The 26,053-nt window shown below is 40.6% G+C and overlaps 1 protein-coding gene across 8 annotated transcripts in view; it reads left to right on the forward strand.

Moving 5' to 3' along the window:
* PRRC2C (proline rich coiled-coil 2C) overlaps nucleotides 1-26,053 on the forward strand; it is a 179,741-nt gene that overhangs the window by 74,282 nt on the left and 79,406 nt on the right. For 7 of the 8 annotated variants that reach the window (XM_033960038.1, XM_033960041.1, XM_033960042.1 and 4 more), the window contains 6 exons: nucleotides 1,096-1,276; nucleotides 4,192-4,582; nucleotides 8,243-8,499; nucleotides 17,591-17,834; nucleotides 20,363-20,555; nucleotides 22,347-24,593. In XM_033960038.1, coding sequence (XP_033815929.1) covers nucleotides 1,096-1,276; nucleotides 4,192-4,582; nucleotides 8,243-8,499; nucleotides 17,591-17,834; nucleotides 20,363-20,555; nucleotides 22,347-24,593 — 3,513 coding nt within the window. The remainder of the gene's footprint in view (nucleotides 1-1,095; nucleotides 1,277-4,191; nucleotides 4,583-8,242; nucleotides 8,500-17,590; nucleotides 17,835-20,362; nucleotides 20,556-22,346; nucleotides 24,594-26,053) is intronic. The other variant, XM_033960039.1, reaches the window with a different exon arrangement.

The raw sequence follows: 26,053 nt of genomic DNA on the forward strand, positions 1-26,053 counted from the left end.
TAAAATGTTTTGCTGTTTTGAAAATGGCCATTTTCTCTACACAATTTTTGGGTGTTCTTCTAAAAACTTCTATTGAATCTAGCTAGCCTTACTTTCTACTATCCTTTTCTCTCCCGTAGCGATCCTATTTGCTTGTCCCATGCTTTCTTGAATTCAGATCCAATCTTTGTCTCCACAACCTCTTCCAGAAGGCCATTACATGCATTTCATAATATTTTCTTATTACTTTTTAGTCTATCTCATTCCAATGTTTCATTTCAAATATAGCATATCATATATTCCTTCTCCTGCCTTTCTTCCAAAGTATACATAATCAAATTGCTGTCCCCCATATGCTTTACAAACTGATTTTTGCATTGTAAACTGTTTGGATGGCTTGTGCATAAAGTGGTATGTCATATAGCACTATTATCTCCTCTCTTTTTTCTTGCCATTCCTCTCCCTATGCACCCAAGAATCTACCTGGCTTTTGCCATCACGTTTTCTATCTGGAATGCATTTTGTGCAGGAATAAGCAAAGAAGAGATGAACTCTTCCCCTTGTCCCTCCCCTCCCTGGTAAATCCCCCCTCAGAGTCACTACCTCACTCGTAACCTTTCTTCAAAGTATCAACCAAGAATACAGCTCCCTAAACTGTAAAGCTCCCGGAGATGTCCAGTTATCTTATTTGTTATCTCATTTGTAATATCTCCTAGAAATATCCAGTTATCTTATCGTATTTGTAATCCAAAATTGTAATCCTCCTGGAAATGTCCAGTTAGCTCTTTTGTAATCCGACTAGAACTGCAAGGTACAGGCGGAATAGAAGTCACTAATGTAATGTAACTGTAAGAGTGATTGATAGTTATCGATCTTGGCCAATATGGATTAGGATTGCAGTGTCTGAATTTGGATTTACATATTTGTGCTTGTGAAACTGTTTCCCTGAAGCCAGTTAGTGCAATCTAAAATGTGCAGTGTTCTCACTTTGAAAGACTGAACAAGGATGACTTTTGATCTTCTTCTTTAAGATGTTTGTATTGATGTTAGTTTTCTACTGTAAGAAAGCAGGCATTACAGTTACTTAGCTCATCTCCTGTGCTGGCTTCTTTACAGGGATGACAAGATCGCTAAATCACAGCAGATGCGCTCACGAGCTTCTGAAAGTTCTGAAGGTGGTAAGGAAACGGATGAACGTCCTGTCAGTAAACGGAGCGATGGTTCCTCCACCGTGGCCTTTCCTCAGCCAGCCTTGATGAAACAACCCCATAACAAACCTTCACAGCTCGAGACACAGGTTTGTCTTCAAATGAAAGCTGAAACACTAGACCATAACCTGGTTTATGAATGATGTTTATTCTTTATGGTATGTGTAAAATCTATTAGAAAGTGAAGTTTGTGAAACATCTGATATGGTAAATAAAAAAACCTTTTTGAAAAGACAGTAGTATATTTACTACAAAAGAAAAAGAAAGCCCACAACAGCGTAATAATGATTGTATTGATAGGGGCATCAGAGAATATTTCTTTAAGTCCAAAGGTCGTAGGACTTGCTAGAAATACTACTACTACTATCAATTCAGTCTTAATCAACCCTTGATACTCTGTGGGCCAGTCCTCGCCATGTTTCCTGTTTTATTAGCAGTAAATATATTCTCTCTTCAAAAAGATTTTGTACCATATTGGTCGCTTTATAAACTCCATTCTTTACTAGGATTAGATACATTTTTCTGAGGTGTTTTTCCCTTATGATAATTCCATAATGTGTAAAACCAAAGCCATTTGGAGATACAACCCTGTGGATGAGTGATCAGTCATTTGACTGGAGAGTAGCAGACAGTATAGATTCATCTAGTATTATGTGGTCATATTTCTGTAGACTGGAATGTTCTCCCAACACTGATTAATCAGAAGTAGGGAAACCTTCTTACAAACCGACCTTCATTCCCCAATCCTCACAGCATTGATATTGAGGGTAGTGGTAGATTCTCGGAATTTACCAGATAATGTGTATCACGTTTTGTTGGCTTTTAGAAGAGTTTCCACTAGGAGATCATATGGTGTTAAATAAAAGAGATTTTCCATTTGGTGTGAGTGGGGCTTTAGATCCTTTTTCCTGTCCTATACCAAAACTGTTTGAAAGATCAGAAGGTATCCTTAAACAAACTCTTATTTTGGTTCACCTAAATGCTTTTGGTACTTCAGGTAGAAGGTAAACTATCTCTGCTTGGCCTTCAGTCGTCACTTTGTATAGGGCTTGCTTCTTTTGAGGCCCTCCATAAAGCCTTCTGAAGTATCATAGTACCAGTGTTCTAACCCAGTTAATGAAAGCCCCTTTGAGCCACTGGATACCTCGCCACTTGAAGTACCTGACCTGGAAGGTCTTATTCTTGATAGCGGTCAGTTTAGCCCAAGGAGTCTGTGAGGTCTAGGTCCTTTAGCTGATCTGCCTTAAACATATTTTTCAACATGTGTGTGTTGAATGACTGTTAGTGATTCTTTATCAAAAACCACTTTGATGCAATGATTATAAAGGTGAGATATAAAAATATTGTTTATCAACAAGCGTAGACTGTCTGACATTTCTTTAAATGAGTGTTGTAGGGTGTATTCAGTCCATATTGTAGACACAACCAGTACTAAATCAGGAAGATATAGTTTAGTCTTTTGCAGTGGGGCAGCATGGTGGGAGACAGATCAGTGGAAAACCTTGTAGCGTTTCGAGGCTCATTTGCATACTAATGCCATACATTTTTTTTCTCCAGAGAGAAATAATTTGAAATCTTGGCTACTACTTTGGCTTGATCTGTTAAATATGCGTTTTTGCTGGTATCCTATATGCCACATTCACAGGGCCAATGTCTGTTTTATCAAACCCTTTTTCGAAATTTCCTATCCCCTATTTGTCCTGTTTGCCTGTTTTGATTAGATTGTAAGATCTAATGTACTGTGCTACGTATGTCTGGCAGCACTATAGGAATTAGTAGTAGTGTATGATGAAATCCACTCTACTTAAAACAAAACAGAATTTTAAATGCTCTAGGTCTAATAGATGCTGGCATTGTAATTTAGATGCTGGGACTCTAGATCATTTACTTTTTTTCTGTCCCTTTGTCAATGCCTTTTGGAAGTTAATTTGGTCCCAAATTAATTCAATGTTAGAAAATCGTGTTGCCCTATCCTATGATACTATTTTATTTGGAACGTCTATGAGATTCAAGAGTCAAATTTCAGCAAATAACAATAAACTTTTGTTAATACTGACGGGGGTTGCCATTCAACATATTACTGGAATTTGGAAGGACTATACTAAACTTAATTATACCTTTTGGTGGAATTCAGTTTGTCATATTTATAAAATGGAGAGAGTGCTTGCTATACAGCAAGGAAATTATAATAGTTTCCAAAAAGATTTGGGGGCCATTGATTGCATATTCTAATGATTAGACACCTTGGACACCTTTTTATTACATAGGACTGTATTTAATGTGGGGATGGGGAGGTATGTTATGTGATTTAATGGGTTTATTCCTGATGAATGGGATGGGTGGGGGAGCGGTCTTTTTTATATGCATTTGACAATAATTGTTAGAATGTCAAGTGATTTGTACGAATTATCTGATTGAATATTGTACACTTGTTGCAAGAGTTAAAACTGAATAAAGAATTAAAAAAAAAAAAGGCTACACAAGCACATCAAGGAACTTGTACTCCTTCGTCAGTGCAACATCCAGCATGCAATGCCTCCGACATCAGGCTCAGCTCTTTATGTTCACTGAGCACTCAGTGATGTCACAGGGGGTGGAGTAAGCTGTGTCCTAGGTTGTACAGACAGAGGAAGCTCAGAAAGTAACTGTTACCTATAGCAGTGATTCCCAACCCTGTCCTGGAGGAACACCAGGCCAATCGGGTTTTCAGGCTAGCCCTAATGAATATGCATGAGAGAGATTTGCATATGATGGAAGTGATAGGCATGCAAATTTGCTTCATGCATATTCATTAGGGCTAGCCTGAAAACCCAATTGGCCTGGTGTTCCTCCTATAGTTTATTATTTATTTGTTCCATATCATAACTACTGAATTACTCTTTCCTTTGTTTGATGGCTTTCTGCGCTGTCATGTCTTAAGATATATACAGTGCCACCTTTCTCTACCATGTAGCTTTAAATTTTGATATCTTTCTCTCTTCTCTCCTCTCCTCCTCTTCTCTAGCATCCACCTCCAAGTCGTCCAGTAGGCCCCGGAAGGCAGATTCCTTTCTCCCCAAAACCTGATGAAGATGAAATCTGGAAACAAAGGAGGCGGCAGCAGTCAGAAGTTTCGGCGGCAGTAGAGCGAGCCCGCAAACGCCGTGAGGAGGAGGAACGCAGAATGGAAGAGCAAAGGAAAGCTGCATGTGCAGAGAAGCTGAAACGACTCAACGAAAAGTTTGCTCGTGTAGAAAAACCAGCCCCAGAACCTGAGAAAGAGGAGGAAAATCCAGAGCCAGTGGAGCCTGTCCAAACTGAAAAGGAAACTGAAGATTCACCAAAAGAAACTGAGAAGCCCAGCAGCCCTCTCCCTATTACTAATGAAGAGGTACAACAGGAAGCAGAGAATACAGGTATCAATGTCATTTTATTACACTGCTTCCAAGACCCTCTGTACATAACCCTCTGAAAATATTTATAGTAAAAGCCTCTAAACATTGCTATGAATGTTCTACCTACTAGATGGAATTCAGTTGCAGTTCAGATTTTATTTTGATACATTACAAATTAAATTACAATCTAAGCTGTTCAGAGTAATAGAGAGGATGAGACATCAGTACTATAAAGCAAATATGCAAGGACAGATGACAATATGAGAATACTAATACAATTAAGAAAACACAAGGAAGGAGGTATAGTAGCTGGTTATCAGCATAGATGAAAAAGGTAAAACCCAAATGATGGCTAAGGGAAATAGGAGCTGAGTAAGTGTTAAAAAGTATAGAGTCAAGGGTGAAGCCCTGGTGGACTCCAGTAGTTAGATTTCGGAGAAAACAGATTAAGACCAGGAAGCACAGGAAAAATCCTGCAAGTAGGAGCAAAGACGAGAGTAAGCAGAATCGGTAATCTACAAATCTGAGAAGTGTTGTAGTGGAATATCATGGTTAACTAGATCAAATGTTCTAGTGAGGTCAAAGTTCTGGGCTCATATACTGAAATAGAATTGTTGCACTCCCTTTTTCTTCTGTAGATGTTAAGGACATTGAGCATGGACATTGGCATGATAACACCGATTGGAGAGCTTGGTTCCAAAACCTATTAAGTGCAAACAACAGTTTTTTGTTTGGTTTTTTGATAAATAAACCATTCTTATTTTCAAGAATTCTAGTCAACATAAAAGTGTTTTTCACTGAATATTATGTACTGTATGAATAAGGAAGAGCCTTTTGAAGCCAATTTCACATGTTCTATGGCTATCAATAAAGCAGTCTATTTTGGGCGGGGAAAAATGTTCTTAATAGGTTTTGGAACTCTTCAGTTATAAAATTGTAGGAATTCAATAGGAGCATTTACAGCCCTGCTTCACCTTTCTTCAAGAGAAGGATAGAGCAGTGGTCCCCAATAGAGAATGACACGGTGACAAAATTCATCACCGTTCCCGTCCCTGCGGGAAACCATCTTCATGTCATTCTTTAAGGAGGGAGGGAAGAATCAGAGTATGAATGGCCACAACCACTGACCCACAAGCTTTGCTTTGAAGAATGCTGATGAAGAAGGACTGAGGTTGAAATAGACACTAGAAAATGACATGGGATTATTTCCCGCGGTTATCCGCAGGGACGGGAACGGTGATGAATTTTGTCACCGTGTCATTCTCTAGTCCCTAACCCTATCTTGGAGGACCACCAGGCCAATCGGATTTTCAGGATAACCCTAATGAATATGCATGGAGCAGATTTACATGCCTGTCACTTCCATTATATTCAAATCTCTCTCATGCATTTTCATTAGGGCTAGCTTGAAAACCCAATTGGCCTGGTGGTCCTCCAGGACAGGGTTGGGGACCACTGGGATAGAGTGTCCATTATAAGGATGTCAATAGTTGGATTCAGAGGTATGCATGCCAGTTTCAGTGAGAGCTGGATTCTTTGGCCTTGATTACAGATGGTGGCTGGAATGGGCTTATAAGAAAATTTCTTTTAAATGGTAAAATCCCTAAGCTTGTACAAATTAAGGCTTAGTGCTGTTTTCTTGCTGGATTAATACTAGACAGGGGCAGCAGAATTTCTTTTTTTTTTTGGGGAGGAGCTCCAGCTTTGCCCCTGACTGCGCTCCAAGCCCAAATGCCACTCCAGTGTACCCTCTGGAAAGTCTGGACTTCAGATCGGGGCTCAGGGATCGTTTCCTTGAGAGCTTGCTCACTTCAGGTTCATCCGCTAGTGGGCTGGGTGCAGTCTGCGTGGCTCTGTGGAGGTATGACCAGGATCAGGGCTGACTGCGTTCCTGCGCCAGGCGTGTGTGCAGCGTATCAGAGAGTGGCAGAAGTACCCGGCCGTGGATGTCAAGCTGATAGGGCAGCCCGAAGATCAGAATTCCAGCTTGCATGATTCTTAAGGCAGAGGATCTCCCTGTAAGCAGATTCAGCTTCTCTTGTAGCATTTCCAGGCAACACATAGCACAGTGAGTAGCAGGCTGACAGCCTGAATCTGCGATTTTGGGGCATCTTTTAAAGGGAGGTTTTGAGTGGTTTCTCAGTGTTCTAGCCCTCCCCACCACTAAAATCATGATTTTTTTGAGGGTTCCTGTGCTTTTCCTGGGTGATTTTATTCTAAAAATAGCCCCCACGGCAGCAATCTTGGATTTTCCCGATCTGATTTAATAGTTATTTTTAGTCTGCAAGCTTCGTTTTTGCAAGAAAACCATTCACATGGACTCCCCAGGGCAGGATTCGGTGAACTTATGTCCAATTTGCAGGTGGATGTCTGTCAGGTACGCAGCTGTGTTCCACATGCGCTGCGGCACAAGAGGGGGCAAAATCTGTTTGTCCCAAGTACCATTGACCTCTGAAAGGGGTTCTGATGCTGTTTCTAAATGCATGCCTGAAAAAAATGGCAATTGGGGAGAGGGTGGAGTGCACAGTTTTCACTCTGGTGAAACGCAAGTGCGATTCGACGGACAAATCTCACAAGTCCTCCAAGAGTTCCAAGAAGGGTCTGCAGGAGATGGCTCCTGCCTCGGGATGATGGGGTTTCTCCCGAATTTATTAATATGATGTATCAGGCTTATTGAAATTATATATGTATCAGGCTTATATGAAATTAAGCTAGCAACCCTTCTACAGGCGTTATCGCCAGCCATGTGGACCCCTCCTTCTCAGGGCCACCTTCCCTACCAACCCCTCAACCCTTTCCGGTCCTGGTCAGTATACCGACAATACCTGTGGTTGACCTATATACCCTGACAATTCCTGTGCTTACTCAGGCGGGCACCACTCTTGTAGAAGATGTTGTGACCCTCGTGGATCTCCAAGACCAAAATCCGTGTGAAGCTCTCTCGATTTCCAAGTGGGTAATTTGGATGTCAGATGCCAGTCTCAAAGGCTGGGGTGCTGTTTCCATGACTGTCCCTGTTCAGGGCCAGTGGGCCCTCCTGGCAGAAGTCATTCAATCACCTGGAGCTATGGACAATTCGATGTTAGTGCTGGCTGTGTCTCCTTTCGGCACAGTTTCTTTCAAGTTTCATGCTTTTTAATGACCTTTCAATTGTTTATAATTGATATGCTATTGCATGTTATGAGCAGATTGAACTTATTTGTCGGGGAGTATCCCCGTACCCCTCTCTTGCCTTTGTCCTCTACAGATGTTCCTGGCTGCTTTGTCACAAACCGGATTAATGGGGGGGGGCAGTCTTGAGGGAAGGGGCTCAAAACTCTGTGTAATGAGGCTTCCTACAAGCTCTGTCAAGTATGGGAAAATAACCCATTAGTTCAGGATAGAGGTGGATTTACAAGAAAGAAGATTAGCAAAGGTAAGATCCTAATCTTTCGATCTGTCATGGAAGACAGGGCAGATCATGTATGTACATCAGTATTTGAATTCATAGTGGCATAAACCATAGTACTACAGTGGTGGGTGGTTTGCAGATGGTCACAAATGGTCATAACATCAGGTAAATGAAAGCAAAATGTTAGATTTGTACAATAGTTAAACTAAATTGTGCCCCACTTGTCTAGGGGCTTGACTGCATGTTGCCTGTGTAATAAAAGTAAAAATAAAAATTGAGTTTTCTTTTAGCAGAGGATAAGCCAATCTTCTCTAGACAAGATAGTAGTTGCAGCGAACAAGAAAGTTCACCATCTGTAGTATCTGAGGAAGTAACAGTGCCATCACCATCACCACCACCACCACCAGCAGTGCCGGCTTCAGTGACAGCAGCACCGCCTCTTGCCCATGAAAATGAGCCAGATTCAGGAGCTCAACCACGACCTGCTGTTTCATCAGGGTATTCCAAACAGTTTCAGAAATCTCTTCCCCCCAGATTTCAGAGACAGGTAAGCAACAGTAGCATTTGAGGCTTTGGGTATGCTTTTAAAGAGTATAATTTGGTAGTTAATCAAAATATTCCATTCCTTAAATCTGCATTTTTCTTTCCTTAGACCAGTGTTTTTCAACCTTTTTTGGGCAAAGGCACACTTGTTTCATGAAAAAAATCACGAGGCACACCACCATTAGAAAATGTTAAAAAATTTAACTCTGTGCCTATATTGACTATATATAAAGTAATTCTCTTGAATAGGAATCAAATAAACACAAAGAAAGTATTTTATAATGCTGCCACCGCCAACAACACCGTTGGCGGCGGTGGCACTCAAGTGGCTAAAGAGCCGCAGTTTGCCGGCCTAGGGACAACACTGGAGGGTGGCCAGCTGTGCACCCCCTTGGGACGTAAACCCGGGGTGGGGCAGACTGCCCCCCCCACCCTGGTATGCCACTATCTGTACCTCACTCCCTCCCTATGACCAAAAATTCTCCTTTCTTCTATTCCCCGTGTACACAACCATCTCTTTCCCTCCCTTCCTCTCTTCAAAGTCCATGCCTTCTGTGTCCAAACACTCTTTCCCTCCCCCACCTCAGCATCTCTTTCCCTTCCTTCCTCTCTCCCAAGTCCATTTCTTCTGTGTCCAAAAACGCATTCCCTCCCCCACCTCAGCATCTCTTTCCCTCCCTTCCTCTCTCCCTCCCTTCCTCTCTCCCAAGTCCATTTCTTCTGTGTCCAAAAACGCATTCCCTCCCCCACCTCAGCATCTCTTTCCCTCCCTTCCTCTCTCCCAAGTCCATGCCTTCTGTGTCCAAAAACGCATTCCCTCCCCCACCTCAGCATCTCTTTCCCTCCCTTCCTCTCTCCCAAGTCCATGCCTTCTGTGTCCAAAAACGCATTCCCTCCCCCACCTCAGCATCTCTTTCCCTCCCTTCCTCTCTCCCAAGTCCATGCCTTCTGTGTCCAAAAACCCATTCCCTCCCCCACCTCAGCATCTCTTTCCCTCCCTTCCTCTCTCCCAAGTTCATGCCTTGTGTCCAAAACGCACTCCCTCCCCCCTTTTGTGTTCCGTGTTTGCCTACCAGCCCATCTTTGCAACTTTCTCAGCAAAACGAAGCTCAAGCCGCGAGGCTTGTCTTCTGCTTCCTGTCTGCCCTGCCGCACACAAATAGCCGAACGGAAGTATTCTCCGACGTCAGCGCTGACGTTGGAGGGCAGGCTTTGCTTAAGCCCTCCCTCCGACGTCAGCGCTGACATCGGGGAACGCTTGCGATCGGCTATATGTTAGCTGCAGGGCAGGCAGGAACAGAAGACGAGCCTCGCGGCTCGAGTTGTATTGAACTCCGCGGGTCCCCCGTCCAGCTCTCTCCTGTCCACGTGGGGCGGACCGCCCCTCTCCCTAGACTGGTGGTACTGCCCTGATGGCGGCCCTGACCGTACGGCACACCAGGCAACATCTCGCGGCACACTAGTGTGCCGCGGAACAGCGGTTGAAAAACACTGCCTTAGACAACCATCAGTGTGAACTCAGCAATGTTCTTGGTTGTAAATGGTGCAATTTTAGAAGATGCTGGATAGGATATTTATAGTGGTGTACAGAAACCTATTATGGTGCTAATAGGCTTTTTAAGTGGCAGAGCTAAAGGAAAATCTTTGGAAACAAAATGAATTGTCAGGTTGGCAAAGAATTATTTAGAAAAGTTCACTTTCTTTGAAATGTGATTCACTGCGGATATGATGATCTTTCTTAAGGTAGTTTAGGGGGGAATGTGGTGATGCATTAATCAGTTTGCAAAACTTCTCATTGAGATATTTACATTTTTAAATCCTATATAAAATTCTCTTTTGGAAATAGGACAGTGCCCCTATAGCTAATTAGATCTAAGGGCTTAAAAACCTTTCCTTAAAATGTGATTTATTTCAGATTTATTGTTCTTTGAAGGGCAGTATAGTTGCCATGGCATGTATAAAATTAGTGGCACAGCTATATTTGTAACCAAGCCAGTTAGTGGAAGGAACCTTATAACAAACACTTAATCCAATGAAGAATTCCAGAGTTTTATAAGGAGATCATTAGATTTTTGGACTATTGGAACATTACTTCAGTGAAAGATAATGGTTAAATTGCAGTCTTGTGCACAGTAGTGGATTAGTTCATTTGGAGTTTTGTTTTTTTTCCCGTTTGGATTTTTTTAATGCCAATTATAAAGATTCAAGGCAGTTTGACGTTTTCAATGTTAATGCTGTAATGTAAGCCTCAGGCTTTTTTCTCCACATTTTTTTGCAATTGTAAGATACTCCAGTGGTTCTTTCTGCTGACCGGCTTGGTAACAGAGATATAACTGTGCAATTAAGATTAATTACTTCTATATATTCTGTGTAAAACAAACCCATTTTGAGACATTGCTCCTAAATCTAATTCTGTCTCTTCCTCAGTTCAGTCTATCTGCTAATCTGTTGGCACCATAATTAAGTGACATGCAAAAAGCTAGAAATGTTTTTAGAAATAGAGCAGGGGTGGGCAACCATGGCTCACTGTTTATCGGATCCAATTTTGTCCTGGATTTGACCGACCACAACTGCAACATCAATCTTTGGTTATAGTCTGCCTTGAAGAGAGCGAACATGTGCTAGTACTCTCTCTGGGAGAGAAGGCAGAACTCTGGATTAATTGTCTGCAGAGTGTTCCAAACAAGAGATTAAACGACAACATTTACATAATGTTCTACATGAAGTCTCTCATTCAAAAAATGTATTTATTAAAAAAATTTCCATTCCTCTTAACCACCTTAATGGATTACAATTTACATACAAAGTATAAAAGACAGTCTTTAACAATTAGCCTCACCCTCAAGGTGTGCATCCTTATTGAGGTCACTCTCTTCAAGGCAAGTTGCAGCACTGATGGTACCAGTGATTTTCCTTTTGGGTACAGCTCGATGCGCTGTTCAGAAGGGACTTGGGTGATGCAAGTAAACTGCTTACCCCAGTATCGACTCCCTTGGTACCAGTCTAACTTAAGTATATGGCTACCAGGTTCTACGGTACCGCTGCTGTTTTTTCCAGAGTGACATCGATGGGCCATGTCTAGATATCGATCCTCTCACCACCAGTCCAGTTCTTTATCAGCAATCCAATGAGTATCGTTGCTCCTCGGATGCTTTGAAGAAAAAACATCACTCTCTCATGTTCTTTGAAGAGAACACCCGTGTCGCATCTAGCATCGGATCGGTGCTAGTCTTGAAGTAAGCATCGATCTTCTTAACACATTTCTTCATTAAAGCCTACGCATTTCTTCATTGAAGCCTTCATATTCCTTCGGCTTACAGTCTGATTCAGTTCAGGATTTCTCTGAGTTTACAACAAAATTTCCACTCAATTGTCCACCAATGGCTAAGTCGTCTTCTGAAAGACTTTTTGTCACTGTATTAGCCAGCTGGGGAAAGAACTACCACTCAACCTAGAAGCTGATTCTGTCTACAGTGCTGACTACTTGGAGGATTTAGTTTGTGAACAGCCTCCTAAAATATCTTTTCTGATGTTCCTCTGTCTCAGCCTCTTCCTCAATCACTCAAACTCAGCTCCAACTGTATTATCCCCGTTGGAAACTGATAACCACATCTGGATTATAAAGCTATTTCGAGAGGGATATTCCCTTCATTACCGCTTGGAATCGTCTTTTACCATTATGGGGGCTCCCAGAAACTTTAACTTTATATGTACATACCAGTCACTAGTGGTAGAGTTGATTAAAAAAAAAAAAAAAAAACCAACAACTCTACTCCATCGAGACTCTGTGCCTCAGAGCCACCAGCGCATGAAAGGCGCACTATGGGCACATTTGTCTGTCCTTTGTACCAGTACTTCCATGTTGGCGATCAGAGTTCCAAATCACAATTTCTATATCTCCTGCTATGTGAAGCATCTTGTTCGGAAATTGCAGTTCTGTGATGGATACCTGCCTTCTCAACTTGCAAGTTCATCATATCACTTGATCCTTTCCCCTACCTAGAATGTATCAGGCTTGATCCACTTATCCATGGTCTAAGGAGGAATCTAGAAAAACAAGAGGTGACCTGTGGTGCTCAAACTTTTTATTCACTCAGTCAAGACCCAACACGTATGTGTTTCGGCCATAAGGCCTGCCTCAAGAGTCTAATCCTCAATGCGTGGAGCACTGTATTACAGTTGTCCTCTTATAATGAAATTTTAAATAAACGATGGAGGTTCAAAAGGACGAATTTTAAAAGCCAGTCAACTGTGTGAAAGCCAGTGTGTCTCCACTGAATCAAAAGTGAAAGTGTTTTGCGTTTGTTTATTTAAAACACTTATAGCCCTCATATCAAACATCTATGCGGGTAACGGCAGCACATACATAATTAAAACATAACAATACACAAAAAAAAGACAGCCTATAACCCCAAATCAATTTATAAAGCAATTAGTACCGAATAACTACCACTTTATACATTGCTCATATTTGGAAAAGCTAGTTGGAAAAATATGCCTTCAAGTTTTTCCAAAATACCAGGAAGTTGGAAATTAGACTAATGGAATCTGGTATTGAATTTAATAACGTTAGTCTGGCCACTTGGAGCATTCTAGATCAATTAAACTTTAGTAACCAAGCGTAGCTGAGGGACGATCAATAGGTCCCTAAATTGTGATCTTAAAGGCTGACATGATAAATAAGCCTGCAGCAAGGAGGAAATTACCCTTGGCAACAAGTCGTGAACAGATTTGAAAACCAAAGTCTATATTTTGAATTGTATTCTCCATATAACTGACAACCAATGGAGTTCTGCAAGAACCGGTGTGACATGTGAATAGCGAGGCAGTCTGGCTATTATCCTAGCAGCAGTTTTCTGTGCCACTTGTAGAGCTCATAATGACTTTTTTGGCAAACCACAAAAAAGAAAATTACAGTAGTCTAAGTGCAGCAAAACATAGCTTTGCATAACCAATCTGAAATTCACAGGTGACAGCAAATCACGTAGTTTCAGAATCAACCTGGTCTTGTAAAATATGGTTTTAACTATTGAAGAAATATGACTATGAAAATTTAACAAAGTATCCAAAGTCTTAATCTCTTGCTGAAGCTGAATTGTAACCCCTGTATACGCAAAGTTCTGTGGGGCTCCTTCAGCACCAGCAGATGAGCCATAGAATTTTTGTTTTTGCAACATTTAGGCTTAAGCAATTTGACGTCATCCACAATTTGATTTCATGCATATCTGCAGGAAACTCTTTTTTTTTTTTTTTTTTCATTATATTTTTATTTTCAAATTTCACAAAAAGTGTAAACAATAATAAAATACATTTGATACATGCATGGTATCACTTTTATATCTAACACAATGTATGTCTGAATTTGATTTTCCCCTTCACCCTCCCCCCACCCCTTCACCATTTTAATATAATATTTTCAAATTTTATAAAAGTATATAACATATTGGAATACAATTGTTCAATAAACATATTTATATCTAATACAATATATTTTGGATAAATTTTATTCATTTTCCCTCCCCCCACCCTTCTATTATCCCTTAATCATTTGTTACATTTTGTATAATATATTATAATATACTATATATAAATTGTTTTCCTTACCCCCCCTATATGTGTGTCATAAGAAAATCTCTAAAAGAAGAAAGGAAGAAAAAGTATTCTATTATTTAATCATTACAGTATTTTGTCAATGGCCCCCATATTTTTATAAATTTATCATATGTCCCCTTTTGTATTGATATTGTTCTTTCCATTTTAAAAACATGGCATATTGTATTCCACCAAAATGTGTAGGAAACTCAAAGAAAAATTGCAGATCATCTGCATAAATTCGATATTACATTACATTAGTGATTTTTATTCCGCCATTACCTTGCAGTTCAAGGCGGATTACAGAAGAGGATTTCTGGACATGTCCAGAGGTGTTACAGAGTAGAGCAGATTTCAGAGGATTGAAATGTTTCGTACAGTGTTAGTTATTGTAACCCCATTTCCTCCAACACCGCTCTAATTTGCGAAGCTATCGTTTCGCCTGCCTTAAATCTGTTGAGTACCAAAGACAACACTTTCCATGTCTACTCTGTACAGTTTTGAGAGATGCCAAGACATCTAGCGTAGATGCTAAAGTCAAATGCCAAAGCTCTACCACATACATTAGTGGCATATGAGCATCAATCTGCAATTTAGGTATCCATAATCTCTTTAAATCTGTAAGTTCGTAATGTGAATGTTTCTTAATCATACGTCTTGGCAAATACTGTCTCAGGTTTTTCAGGAAGCAATTGTCGGAGAAAAATTTATGATCTGACCAAGGCAAAGCTACTGCAATTGGTTCTAACAGAATAGTAAATGAATGATTTTCTTGCATGAAAATCAAATCAAGTACTGTTTATGACCCCCCACATGTGTTTGTTGTCTGTCACCAGCTAGATCCACCCTAAGCTAGACATCAACTCAATCAGTTTTAACAGTGTCCAAATCCATCCTATCAAAATGAACGTTAAAATCCCCCCCAATAAAACCCCCAATAAAAAGTGTCATTACCTATCACCGGGCAGGCCATTAAGGCTTCCGCCAACATTGAGACATCATCATATAAGACTTTAGGAGGGCAATAAAGGACCAGTATTTTCAAAGCTGGAGAAACCAAAAATAAGCACTCTACTTTGTTTCCAATAGTAAACTCATGGGAACGAGTAAAAGCCAGGGAATTCCGCATTGTATTTTTAATTTGTTTTGAACTTTGACTTCATGCCTTTTTATATATGGTGAGGTTTCAAATGGTGAAATACTTTCAAACATTCACACTCTACCACTCGGGGGGGGGGGGGTGGATGTAATTTATTTAAAAATCTGGTTCGCCTGAGATGTTAATATGGGTTGGATTTATCCCCATTAAATATATGTAGGGGGGAGGAGGGATGGGTGGGTTTTATGACATTATGAGGGGTAATATATGGAAAGGGAGGGAGGGGAGATAGTTTATGGTATAAAATGAATGTAGAGTTTCAAGTGAAGAATGTATAGTATGACTTGAATTATTGTACACTTGTTTGCATAATGTAAAAACGAATAAAGATATTTTAAAAAAAAAAAAATATGGGTTGGATTACATATTAGATTGACTGTCGCAGGCTGAATAACCGAAATATGGGCTGTGTTGGGTCGTCTTTTTTTTTTTTTGTAAATCTTTATTCATTTTTACAACTTACAAGTGCATCAGTAAATATATTGGGTCATTTTAATAAAATTACTTTTGCTATGCACCGCCTTAGGTGAATTTTTTTTTTTTTTAAATAACATAAATAGTACCACATTCATATTCATTAAGGACCTTTGCATCACAGCTTAAAGTGGATATTATAAGACTATTAAGTGTGGAATTTGGATATAAAATGTTTGTATTTACTGTGACACTTATTGTAAGTATTGAAAATTATAAAAAATTGGGGGGGAGGGGGGAAGTGCATAAAGTGCCATTTTAGATAAAACAGAGAGATGTCCATTTCGAGATACGCTCATTCCAAAAGTATTTTAGAAAAGGCTTTTATGACACAGATCCTTCTAAAAATATCCTGCTTTTTTTGTAAGGTGGAATAAGTAGTCCTAAAACTAAATTAAGCTAATAATTATAATTGGTATCCAGAGCGAGTGACTATTTTAAAAAGTTTGTAGGCTTTAGTTAACATATCGATCTGACCAATTTTTGGGCAAGTCTGCCAGATTTGTTTTTTGTCTTCCAGATATTGCCATGCTTTTAAAGTTCTGTGCAACTTATATTAACATTGTTTCCAATGGTTGAAATACTAGCTTGGAAGTGTTGAGATTTTTTTAATAGCCTTTCCCTCTGCTATAAAAGTGAAATACACTTCTCCCTCTGAATCTGCGGGTTTTGTACTCGCAAATTCGGTTATTTGCAATTTTTTGCCCCCTAGTTTTTAAAGGCTGAATCGCTGCATCCCGGACTTCCCCAGACCTTTCCTAGTGGTCTAGCGATGATGCGGGGCAGGAGTGATCTTCCTACGCTCCTGCCCCATGCAGAGCTGTCATCAAAAATGGCTGCCGTGAGTTCCCGTAGTCTCACAAGACTACAACGGGAACTCACGGCAGCCATTTTTGTTGACGGCTCTGCACAGGACAGGAGCATAGAAAGATTGCTTCTTCCCCATGTCACCGCTAGACCACCAGGTAAGGTCTGGGGAGGTCCAGGAGGCGAGGGTGGGTCGACCCTAAAAGTTATCTGTGATTTTCCATATTCGCTGGCTGGCTCTGCCCCTAATCCTCACGGATTCGGAGGGAGAAGTGTATATTCATTTTTCAAATAAATTTTACATTACACTGGTTCCAGTTGTAATTATTTTAGCAAAGTTTTGTATTATTCACAGTTATCATTTACGGCTATTGTAAAGACAATGGCCCAATAGATGGGACAAATGATAGGTAGAAGGTGTACTGTATGTCCCATGCCATGGGACATACGATGGCAACGACATTTTTGGGACTGTCCCGTCATCCGGGACACACGATAGGAAAAGGTTAAGGAGTCCAAGATTGTTGAAAGTAGCAGAACAGTTGGAAGCTGAGAGGTTAAAATCATCAGATTATTTGGTTGACTATGGAATTGTCTTCACCCAACTAATTGAAAGCTTAATGAGTCAACCCACATTTAGCCTTTATTATCAATTTTTTTTTAAGTCAACTAGAAAGGTGTCCATTTTTTGCATGTGGTGTCTTCACAGATTCTGCTTGCCATATATTTTGAATCAAAATAATTACGCATTCAAATTTGCAGAAATGTGCTTTGTTTAACCTTGTAACATGTAGTGGATTTTATCAATGTCCATAAACCTAGAAAATCGGAAAAAGTTTGGTGCCTAAACTTTGCTTACAACTCAATACAACTTGTAAATGGTTTCTACAAAATGCATACTACAAGCAGTTGCATATTTTAATTAAATGCAGGATCCTGCATTTTGTACAAAATATAACTTTAGTTAGATATATAGAGTCAAATGTGTATATCTTTCAAAAAATTATGCATGTTCCCTTTTTTATGCAACCCTTAATTCATTTTCTTTCACTTATTTCCTTAGGAACAGATGAAGCAACAGCAGTGGCAACAGCAACAAGGGGTAGTTCCCCAGCCTGCCCAGTCCCAGCCTTCCACTGGCCCTGTTCCACCTCCGCAACACAGACCTCTGTATCAGCCCTTGGGACCACATCCTCAGCATCTGGCTTCCATGGGCTTTGATCCCCGCTGGCTTATGATGCAACCTTACATGGACCCACGAATGATGTCTGGAAGGCCCACTATGGACATGCCACCTATGCACCCAGGTTCAGCTGCTTTTAGTGTTTTGGTTCTTAATCCAAATAGTTGCTTTTAATTGCATTTCTATAATTGATCCTTGTCGGGAATTATCATTGGCCCTATCTTTCTTTTAAGGACCTCATTAAATATTGTAGTAGGGTTCCCTCCCCCCCCTACATAAAGCACATACAATATCACTTAACTAATCTTTTCCTATATCAGTAGTCTCCCTTTTCCCATTTCTGGTGTACGAGGCACACCGGAAGTGACTTTAGTGTTTCAAGAGATAACACAAAATAATCCCATTGCATGCTTGAAGGTAATGTGATATGTTCTAAAAACATAGAAAAGTGAAGGCAGATAAACCCATATAGTCTATCCAATCTACCTATGCCCTCTAGTATTCCTTCCTTTCCCCTAGAGATCCTAGAGAATGACACAGGATAGAATTTGTCTCCTTAACCATGGAAACCCTCCCATGTCATTCTTTAGTGTCTGTCTCAACCTCAGTCCTTCTACACCAGCATTCTTTCATACAAGGCTTGAGGATCAGTTGCTGTACCCATTCATTCCCTGATTCTTCCCTCTCTCTTTATTAAAGAAAGTCATTCTCATCAGTTCCATCACCTTTACTAGGAGGTTGCTTCCAGAGGACGTAATAGGGCAGAGTATGGTATTGGGGTTTAAGAAAGGGTTGGACAATTTCCTGCTGGAAAGGGGGATAGAAGGGTGACTAAAACTACATTGGGTGACTAAAACTACATCAGGTGTATACCTGACTGGGCCTCCGCGTGTGCGGATCGCCAGACTCGATGGACCATGGGTCTGATCCGGAGATGGCAGTTCTTATGTTCTTATGTTAATAGAGGATCACTGCACAGGTCCTGGACCTGTTGGGCCGCCGCGTGAGCGGGCTGCTAGGCACGATGGACCTCAGGTCTGACCCAGCAGAGGCATTGCTTATGTTCTTATGTTGCTCCTTAAATCCATTACCCTTTCCTTGAAAAAGTATTTCCTTTGGTTAATCTTGTTGAAATTGTTCCCTCATTCCAGCCCTTCCTTTCAGAAACTCATCTCTTGTGCATTTATGCCCTGGGAGTATTTCAACATCTTTATCATATCTCCCCTCGCCACCTTTCTTCCAAATTTTGCATCTTTAAGTCTGTCCCAGTATGCTTTTTAACAAAGACTACTGACCATTTTAATAGCCACACACTGGACCAATTCCATCCTCTTTATATCTTTTTGAAGGTACAGTCTCCAGAATGAGGTTTCACCAGAGACTTATAGAGAGGCATTATCTCCTTTATTCTGCTGGCATTTCCTCTCCCTGTGCACCCAGGCATCCTTCTAGTATTTGCCATTGCCTTTTCTACCTGTTTGGTCACCTTAGGAACATAAGAATTGCTATACTGTGCAAAGGTCCATCAAGCCCAACATCATGTTTTCAACAGTAGCCAACCCTGGTCATAAGTACCTGGCAAGATCCCAAAGAAAAAAACTGATTTTCTTTAGTGTCCCTCTAGAACAGTGGTCTCAAACTCAAATCCTTTGCAGGGCCACATTTGGGATTTGTAGGTACTTGGAGGGCCTCAGAAAAAAATAGTTAATGTCTTATTAAAGAAATGACAATTTTGCATGAGGTACAACTCTTTATAGTTTATAAATCTTTCCTTTTGGCTAAGTCTTAATAATAATATTGTAATTTATAGCTAAAGAGACACATGATCGAGAAACTGTTTTATTTTACTTTTGTGATTATGATAAACGTACCAAGGGCCTGAAAATAGTACCTGGCGGGCCGCAAGTTTGAGACCACTGCTCTAGAGCGACACAGATGGATGGGTTACACTCCTCTGCCAGCAGGGGGAGACTGAGAACACACTGAATTCTAGCATTAGTACAAGTGGGCTGTGCAGTCCCCCATAGGATCAGTCTGTTCTCAGTTTCCAGCAGGGGGAAGTGGTAAGCCTGTGCAGTCTTGTTCTATTTTCTTGGCCTTTACTTAGGGACTTTTGGAGGGGATAGACAGGGACCTTTTCTGGCTTTTTATTGTCCAGACTGACAATAGTTTAGCAGACTCCCTATTAGGAGGTTCCTTAGTATTTCATGCTGCATCACTTCTTTAATTGGCGATACTGCTGTATTGCCTCCATCTGCTGGTAAGGTGGCATACCCCATCAGTCTGGAGTGGTCTAGCAGGGTTAAAGGAAAGGAAATGGGTAAGAATAAATTTCATCTTTCTGAACTTTTCAGCGACATACTTTTGAAAACCATATCTCTATGATGATCCCCAAAGTGATCTCTTGCAGTATACTGAGATCAAACAATATTAAGGGGAATATATTACAGAAGAATACAATTCCTGCAATTTGTCAGTTACTCTGGAGCATAGTAGGGTTAGATTTATTTATTGATATTTCTATACCACTCAATCCAAAGTTCTTAGCGATTCACAAGAGAACTTACATAGATGTAGTTGTTTGTTAGGATTGGCTTTTTTGATAAAGGATAACTAATTGTGACTGCTTTATCTCTGTGCTTTGGGTGATAGGAATGCTACCTCCGAAACAGCTGCTGAGAAGAGATCAGATGGATGGATCTACAGTTGGCTCAGAGTCATTTGAGCATGTTGCTCATCCTTTGAGAGAACACAGTGCCCCCCCTTCAGAGCCTCGAGTTGTATGGGAGTCAGATTCTTATGTAGAGCATTCTTCTAAACTGTCAGAGGAGCCAGAGGATCTGAGGTGAGTTATATTAGAAATCTAAGCCCCATTCTGTTGGCTTTCTATATGTACAGTCATGTGAAAAAATTAGGACACCCCCATGAAATATTCAGTTCTTTCTTTAAAAATGTTCACATATCGATGTCAAATCTTTTTTTATTTATCTCTGGAAAAGAAAGTAATTGCAGTTAAATAAAAAACTTTTCCTTGATTTACTCATGAAACAACAGATATCCACAAAAATGTGTATTCTAACTGAGGACTAAATAAGGACACCCTACAACCTAATAGCTTGTATTACCCCCTTTGACTGAAATAACTGCAGTGAGACGCTTCTTGTAGCCATCTACTAGTCTCTGGCTTCGGTCTGAGGAAAGTTTGGCCCACTCCTCATTGCAGAATTCTTTCAGCTGTGAGATGTTTGAGTGGTTTCTTGCATGTACAGCCCGTTTCAAATCTCCCCCACAGCATCTCACAGGATTAAGATCAGGGCTTTGATTCGGCCACTCCAGGACTCTCCATTTCTTAGTTTTCAGCTAGTCCTTGGTGGATTTACTGGTATGTTTTGGGTCAAGTTGCAGGGTCCAGTTCCGCTTCAGCTTTAATTTTCTTTCAGATGGTCTCACATGTTCCTCAAACATCCTCTGATACATGGTGGAATTCATGGTGGATTCTATGATGGTGAGCTGGCCAGGTCCTGATGCAGCAAAGCATCCCCAAATCATGTGACTTCCACCTCTATGCTTTACAGTTGGTATGAGGTTCTTTTCCTGGAATGCTGTATTTGGGATACACCAAACATGTCCTCTTTTCTGGTGTCCAGATAATTCAATTTTAGACAACTGTTAATAGAACACTATTCCAGAAGTCCTGGTGTTTGTCTATATTCTCTCTGGCAAACTTCAATATGGCCTTGATGTTTCTCTTAGAGCAAAGGTTTCCTCTTAATTTGTGCTGTCTCTTTCTGATTGTATGCACTTTCACAACAACAGCAAGAGCCTGCTGTAGGTCCCGTGATGACATTTTAGGGTTTTGGGAGACTTCTTCTAGCATCTTGCGCTCTGCTCTGGGGGTCAACCTACTTGGACAGCCAGACCTGGGCATGTTTGAAGTTGTTTGGAAAGTCCTCCACTTGTACACTATTTTCCAGACAGTGAAATGGCTAATGTCAAATTCTTTCGACATCTTTAAAATCTATTACCAGACTTATAAGCTGCTACACAATCTTCTTTCTGAAGGCCTCAGACAGCTCTTTTGATCTCACCATGGTGCTCATTCTCACTGCAGCAGTCATGAGCACACCAAACTAAATGTCTGAGGTTTAAGAAGGGCAAACCTTCTTCAAAATGCTGAGTAACAATGTTCTAATCATATGCACCTGATGTGATATACCTGTGTGATTTGAGCCACTTTAAGTGGCAGTATATATGGGGGTGTCCTAATTTATTACTCAGAATAAGCATTTTTGTGGATATCTTTTGTTTCATGAGTAAATCGAGGAAGATTTGACATCAGTATATGAACATTTCTTAAGAAAGAACTGAATATTTTATGAGGTGTCCTAATTTTTTCACATGACAGTAGGACAGATGGAGTCTAGCTATATTCAAAATGTTAGTGGGCTTTTTTTGTTTCAGCAGCTGACTAAATTTGGCTAAATAGCTGTTATTAAAGAAGATTGGAGGAAGAGGTTTAGCATAGAAAAATTGTAACAGGATGACTGATATAAAAAGAGGCAGTGGAATGTCTGTCTGCCCCTAGGAAAATGTCTGCAAATAGAATATTTGATTAAGATAAATCTCTTTTCTTTAGGCCAGAAGCAACGACTGAGCAGGAAGGCCCTTCAACTTATCCTTTGGAGCACCAGAAGTTGGAATCTCACTCGAAGTCTGACTTCATAGAGCAGCAGGAAGCAGAAGTACACAGAGTGCTGAGCCAGTCTCCTGAAGACCTACAGATTCTCCAAGTGGATGAACCTAATCCTACAGTACCAGCTGCATCTCCTGCTCCAAGTTTTGACCTTGAGAAGGTTAGGACCCATGACACTCAGGAAGAGCTAACAACCTTCACTGAGAGCCAGCCCACACTAAAGATAAATATTTGCCATGGATCAAATCATTCTCTTAAGTCAGAAGAATCCAGGACAGATTCCCAGCCATGTGCTTCCAAAGTCAATAATAGGCTAGTGGAAATTTCGAAAGAGCCAACTGAGAGGCCAGAGGAAAAACCTAAAAAGGAAAATTACAACTTGAAATTTTCCGATGGACCAAAAATAGAAAAGCCATTCAAATCAAAATCAGAAACAAGGTGGGGCCCCCGACCAGGTTACAGCCGACGAGAGGACGGCAGTGACAGGCCTATACGAAGGTCAGGACCTATCAAAAAACCTGTGCTTCGGGATATGAAAGAAGAGCGTGAGCTTAGAAAAGAAAAGGAAGAAGAAAAGCTCACACATGAAAAAATCTGCAAATTTGAAAAGGTGGAAAAAAGGGAACTACCAGTTCAGCCACCCAGCAAGCCTGAGCCAGAAAAACCTCCTGCAGAAAGTTCCTCTCCAGTTAAAGTGTCGCACATTACACCACCATCTGGAGAGAAAGCAGAGAGTATTACAGAGACAACCATAAAACTTGTCAGTCAACCGACTGTGATCCCATATACATCCAAGGAAGAGAAATCAGAGAAAGTAGCCAACAAAAACCACACAACAGAGAAACCTCGTCCAGATGTAAGGCCACTCCCACCAAGAAGAGAAAATGCTCTACCACCACCAAGAAACTACCGTAAGGAGACCAGGGAAAGAGATTGGTTCACAGACCAGGGATACAGAGGCAGAGGAGAATATTATGCCAGAGGTCGTAGCTATAGAGGTTCTTATGGAGGACGGGGTAGAGGTGGAAGAGGCCATCCTCGAGATTATCCACATTACAGAGACTCAAAGCCTAGACTAGAACATGTGCCCCCTGGCCCACTTAGACAACGGGAGGAGAGTGAAACACGTAGCGAGAGCTCTGATTTTGAAATTGTCCCAAAACGACGTAGACAGCGTGGTTCTGAAACTGATTCAGACAGTGAAGGTCGTGAAAGCGCAAGCGATACGCCACATTCAGATAAAGATAGCTTAATAAAAGGCAAACATCTGAGAGAAACAAGAATAGACCCTAAAAAGTCTCCAAAGCCTTTATCCTTCAAAGCAGACGGAAGCACCAAATCAGATATCCGACCCTCGGAGAGAAATTTCATCAGAGAGGATGAGACAAAGATCAGACCTGGTTTCCTTCCCAAGGGTGAGCCATCAAGACGTGGAAGAGGAGGAATGTTTAGACATGGAGGTAGAGAGCCTGGTGGACGACCACCACGACCCTCGCCACTCAGGAGGTCGGGATACAGAGACAATCAGTGGATACCAAGGCCTGTTGATCAAAGAGCATCTGACTCTCTCAGGTTAGAGGAGGGAGAACAGCGAAGGCATGAGCACATTGGACCACCATTGGGTGACAAAAGGCCACCTCTGAAATTTGAGAGGAAGTTTGATCCTGCTAGAGAAAGACCTCGAAGGCAGAGGCCTGCTCGGCCCCCTAGGCAAGATAAACCTCCAAGGTTTAGAAGACTAAAAGAGAAAGAAGCTGCAACAAAAATAAATGATGTGACCACTAGTTCACCTGCAAGCATGACTGTTAGTAATGTAGTACAAGAATCTGTTGTCGCAGCTCTGGAAGTGTCTGGCACCAAAACACCAGACCTGTCTAATCAGAATTCTTCAGATCAAGCAAATGAAGAATGGGAAACGGCTTCAGAAAGCAGTGACTTCAATGAGCGACGGGAGAGGGATGAGAGAAAAACAGCAACCACCACTGTGCAGGCCACATCTGCTGTCAAGACCATTGACAGTACAGCTGTGCCAAAACGCGAGATAGCAAAAAGAAGCTTCTCTAGTCAGAGGCCTGGGGTGGATCGGCAGAATCGCCGTGGCAATAATGGGGTACCCAAGCCAGGCAGGAACTTTTCTGGACCACGCGGGGAAAGACGGAGTGGAACTTCTTCACAGCGAGGAAAGAGGGGGTAAGAATCTTTTTTTTGTTTTTGTTTTAAGTTTTTTATTCATTTTTCATTTAACAACAAGTGTACCACTTAAATTTATACAATTTCATTACATACACACTCGATATTCCTTCATACATTACTATACTATATATATAACGTATCATTATATAATCTTTTACTATAATTTTGAAACTGTATATAATATTTAATAAGTATATCAACTATTTCTCAATTATAAACCCATCCCCTCCCCTTCCTTTGGCAACTGCATATAAAACTACAAGATATATTGATAAATTATTTATATTATAAGATGAATAAAATAAACCCTCCCACCCCCCCTCTTATCAATATCTTATTATGGGAAAATTGTATCATTCATTGCAAAAATCTATTAATGGTCCCCAAATCTTCTTAAACTTATCTATATACCCTTTTTGTGTTGAAATGCACATTCCATTTTATACATATGGCATACTGAATTCCACCAAAAGTTATAATTTAACCTGTGGGGGTAAGAATCTTAACTCTAAAGTGTAAGTCCAGTATAGATCACTAAACTATATTTTTCTCTCCCTAGTTTTTCTCAGATTTGGATAGGAATATTTATTTAATGAACACATTGGAGCCCTATAGTGGCTGCAAGCCCTCTCTTTCACCATACCTAGATGTTTCCTTTCCAAAAGCAAATGTGGTGATGAATTTCTTTTGGTATGACTGGTTTATTGAAAAGTTGTCTTTTCAGAAGTAAGAGTTCATGTGTAGTTATAAGATAGAGATACTGGGATCAAAATATGACTCTTATGTGGCATCCATGGACACTACCACTACAATTGAATTAAATAATTTCAGATCTAGGACTTGCATGTGAGCAGTGCCAGTGGAGGGGGATGCATTCAGTATAATTAGCCCCCCCCCCCCCCAACTCTGCCAAAACTTTGACCCCTGTCTTATTTTTCCCTGGACCCTTGCTAGCACCATTCTTGTTTGTGATTCCCTCACGGGATGGTTCTTCTGCATCTCTAGCATTTCTCCTGTGCACTTTCGTGGCTATACTTCTCTGAGCACTGATCAAATGGTTTAACAATACAATATTTCATCTTAACTCCCATTGAATACCTTGACTGGTTCTAGATTGATCCCAAAAAAGAAGCTGGCCATGATCAGGATCTAAAATAAAACATACATACAGTCAAAATATACCACCAACTTAAAAAATTGAACAGGTTTCTAGTTTGTTATGAAATCTTTAAATTTTAGATTGAAGATAAATGATTTGTGAAGTACATTCCACGTTGACACAGGCTGATAGGACAACCTCTCCTCTTAAATTCAATCAATTTGTACCTCGCTTAATCTATTGTAAACCGCATAGAACTTAACGGTATTGCGGTATATAAACTGTTATTATTATTATTATCTCAACTGAGCATATTTCCTATATTTAATACCTGTTCCTGCTGGAAAATGCAAGGTCA

The sequence above is a fragment of the Geotrypetes seraphini genome, chromosome 10, assembly GCF_902459505.1.
Source record: "Geotrypetes seraphini chromosome 10, aGeoSer1.1, whole genome shotgun sequence".
Classification (NCBI taxonomy): Eukaryota; Metazoa; Chordata; class Amphibia; order Gymnophiona; family Dermophiidae; genus Geotrypetes; species Geotrypetes seraphini.